Source organism: Merops nubicus, unplaced genomic scaffold (genome assembly GCF_000691845.1).
Source record: "Merops nubicus isolate BGI_N331 unplaced genomic scaffold, ASM69184v1 scaffold12770, whole genome shotgun sequence".
In the NCBI taxonomy this organism is placed as follows: domain Eukaryota; kingdom Metazoa; phylum Chordata; class Aves; order Coraciiformes; family Meropidae; genus Merops; species Merops nubicus.
Window position 1 is genome coordinate 6,273 of NW_008584894.1, and position 2,429 is coordinate 8,701.

Here is a 2,429-nt window from a genome sequence, read left to right on the forward strand (position 1 = left end):
AGCTGTGCTCCATCCTGTCCTGTCAGACTCTCCATCTCCAATATCTCTGCTCAGCCTGGAGGGAAGATAAGACCCTTTTTGACTTAATCTGGGGAAACAGACTTACATCAACCTGACTGTATATATTTTGTCAAAGCAACGATCCAGTGAGAAGCAGTTGAGGTCACCCTCAGGGCTGCTCCCCCTCTGCTGCTCCTGTGCTGCTCCTGCTCCCCAGGAGACTCGTCCCTCGGGGCCACTCTCCATGGACAGCACCGTCCCTGTGCCCCCACCTCTCCCCAGGAAAGGTGCAGGTTGGTGCAGTGCTGCTCACCAGGGTGCAAGAGGAAACAAAGCAACTTTACACTGCTTAAAACCCAGAGCGAGCAACGAATGGTCCTGTTGGGAAGTGCAAACACCCTCGAGCTGATCCCCCAGCCTCCCGTGCCCACTAGAGCTGGATTTGCTTTTCATGGGTTGCATGTTGTTCCTCATGTAATGTCTGTCTGCATATATTCAGTTTTAATTCTGTTTTAATCACTATTTTCACACTCACTCTTGGCACACAGGGAACTTGTCAATTATTGGCTATTTTTACTGTTTGAATACTGAATTTAATCCTTTTTTTTTTTCCCTCCCCAGTAAGAGATGCTAAAAACCTAGTTCCTATGGATCCTAATGGCTTGTCAGATCCCTATGTGAAGCTTAAACTAATCCCTGACCCCAAAAATGAAAGCAAACAGAAGACCAAAACTATCAAGTGCTCCCTGAATCCTGAGTGGAACGAGACATTTAAATTGTAAGTACAAGAAAAACATTTGAACTTGTAAACTAATTTTTCTTATCCCTAAGAATGAATGTGATTGTATTTGCTCTGATTTAATTATTCAAAGACATTAAGCTGATTCAACTCAGAAATAATTATTTGCAGTGCTGTGAGTGTGGCTCAGAAACACTCAGACCCCTGCCCTGCTCTCTGGTCCATGCCAAGCGTGCCAGGGCAGGAGCTCTGTGTCCTCCCTCCCAGCAGATGTGCCCAGGAGATGAGATGTTAAAGCCCAATGGTCATCAAAGACCATCCCTTCAGTCTTCATCTGTGTTCTGAGGGAGTGTGAAGGGGCAGGGGGGCAGAGCCAGGGCTGCCAGGCTAAAGCCATCCCTTTTGCTTTCCCCTCTTGCAGCCAGCTGAAGGAGGCAGACAAGGACAGGCGGTTGTCTGTGGAGATTTGGGACTGGGATCTGACCAGGATGTTAAAGCCCAATGGTCATCAAAGACCATCCCTTCAGTCTTCATCTGTGTTCTGAGGGAGTGTGAAGGGGCAGGGGGGCAGAGCCAGGGCTGCCAGGCTAAAGCCATCCCTTTTGCTTTCCCCTCTTGCAGCCAGCTGAAGGAGGCAGACAAGGACAGGCGGTTGTCTGTGGAGATTTGGGACTGGGATCTGACCAGCAGGAAATGGGATTTCTGAGCTGCAGAAGTCAGGAGTCGATGGATGGTAAGAGTTGTGCTTGTTTTAAAAACACCAGAGGGGAAGAAAGGAGTCCTGATCTCTCTGGGGGTGGTGGAAGGGACGTGGCAGCCCGTCGTGCTCCACCAGCACCCTTCTGTCCAAGGACCCAGCCCTCCAGCTCTGCTCCCTTGCAAGCTGCTGCCCCACCTCTCGGACTGGTGAGAGCCACTGGTGCTGTGCTGGGAGTGGGGTGTCACCCAGAGGTGCCAGGACAGCATCCAGATGCCCAGCTGGCTTTGGGTCACCTCCTGTGTCCACCTGCCTCTCGTGGGGTTACTCGGGGGGCTTTTCCCTGCCATGGGCACACACAGCCCAGAGAGCTGACCCAACCTTGCTGAGCAAGCATCTCCAGGCTTCTCTGGTTGCATTCCCTCTGTTTCAGCCCCAGGGAGACAAGGTGGTTCCCCAGGCATGCAGGAGAGCAGGGCTGGGAGCACCCACCTGAGGGCTCTGAACACAGACTGGTGGCAGGGTGGGTGCCAAGGGCACTGCTCGGGGGAGGGCACTGCTCCCAAAGGGGGTGAGCACTGGGGGAAGATGAACACTGTGGGTCTGACACCCACGCTGAATCTGCCTCTTCAGGTCCATTTTCTCTCCCCCAGCAGGACACATGGTGCCTTTTTCCCCTTTTATTCCCCCCCCAGCCACCGATGCCCGAGAGCTGCCACCTCCCCCTGTCAGGGGATAACTGGGAGTGCGGATTTTATGTCCTTTGAAACCCAAACCTGGGTGTTGTTAGTTTGCATTCCGTGAGCTGAGCAAACAGCCCAGACTCCTTCCCTCACTTGGAGCAGGGAGGCAGGAGCAGGAGGAGTTGCCCAAGGGGCTGACCCAGCACAGGGAGCTGGGCTGGGGGCTGGCACCATGCGGGGCACCCGCTGCCTGCCTGGGCATAACTGGGGGGGCTCCTGTCCCCCAGGGAAACCCAACCCGTCCCGGGGC

General features: G+C 53.8%; 1 protein-coding gene across 1 annotated transcript in view; it reads left to right on the forward strand.

Moving 5' to 3' along the window:
• Window positions 1-217: 217 nt before the first annotated feature.
• The window catches only part of LOC103778180 (protein kinase C beta type-like), a gene marked incomplete at its 5' end in the record, with an annotated part of 40,793 nt that continues 38,581 nt past the window's right edge, over window positions 218-2,429 (forward strand). Inside the window, 4 exon segments of the mRNA XM_008945758.1 lie at window positions 218-293; window positions 622-778; window positions 1,361-1,432; window positions 1,434-1,472. Of these exon segments, the coding sequence (XP_008944006.1) occupies window positions 218-293; window positions 622-778; window positions 1,361-1,432; window positions 1,434-1,472 (344 nt within the window).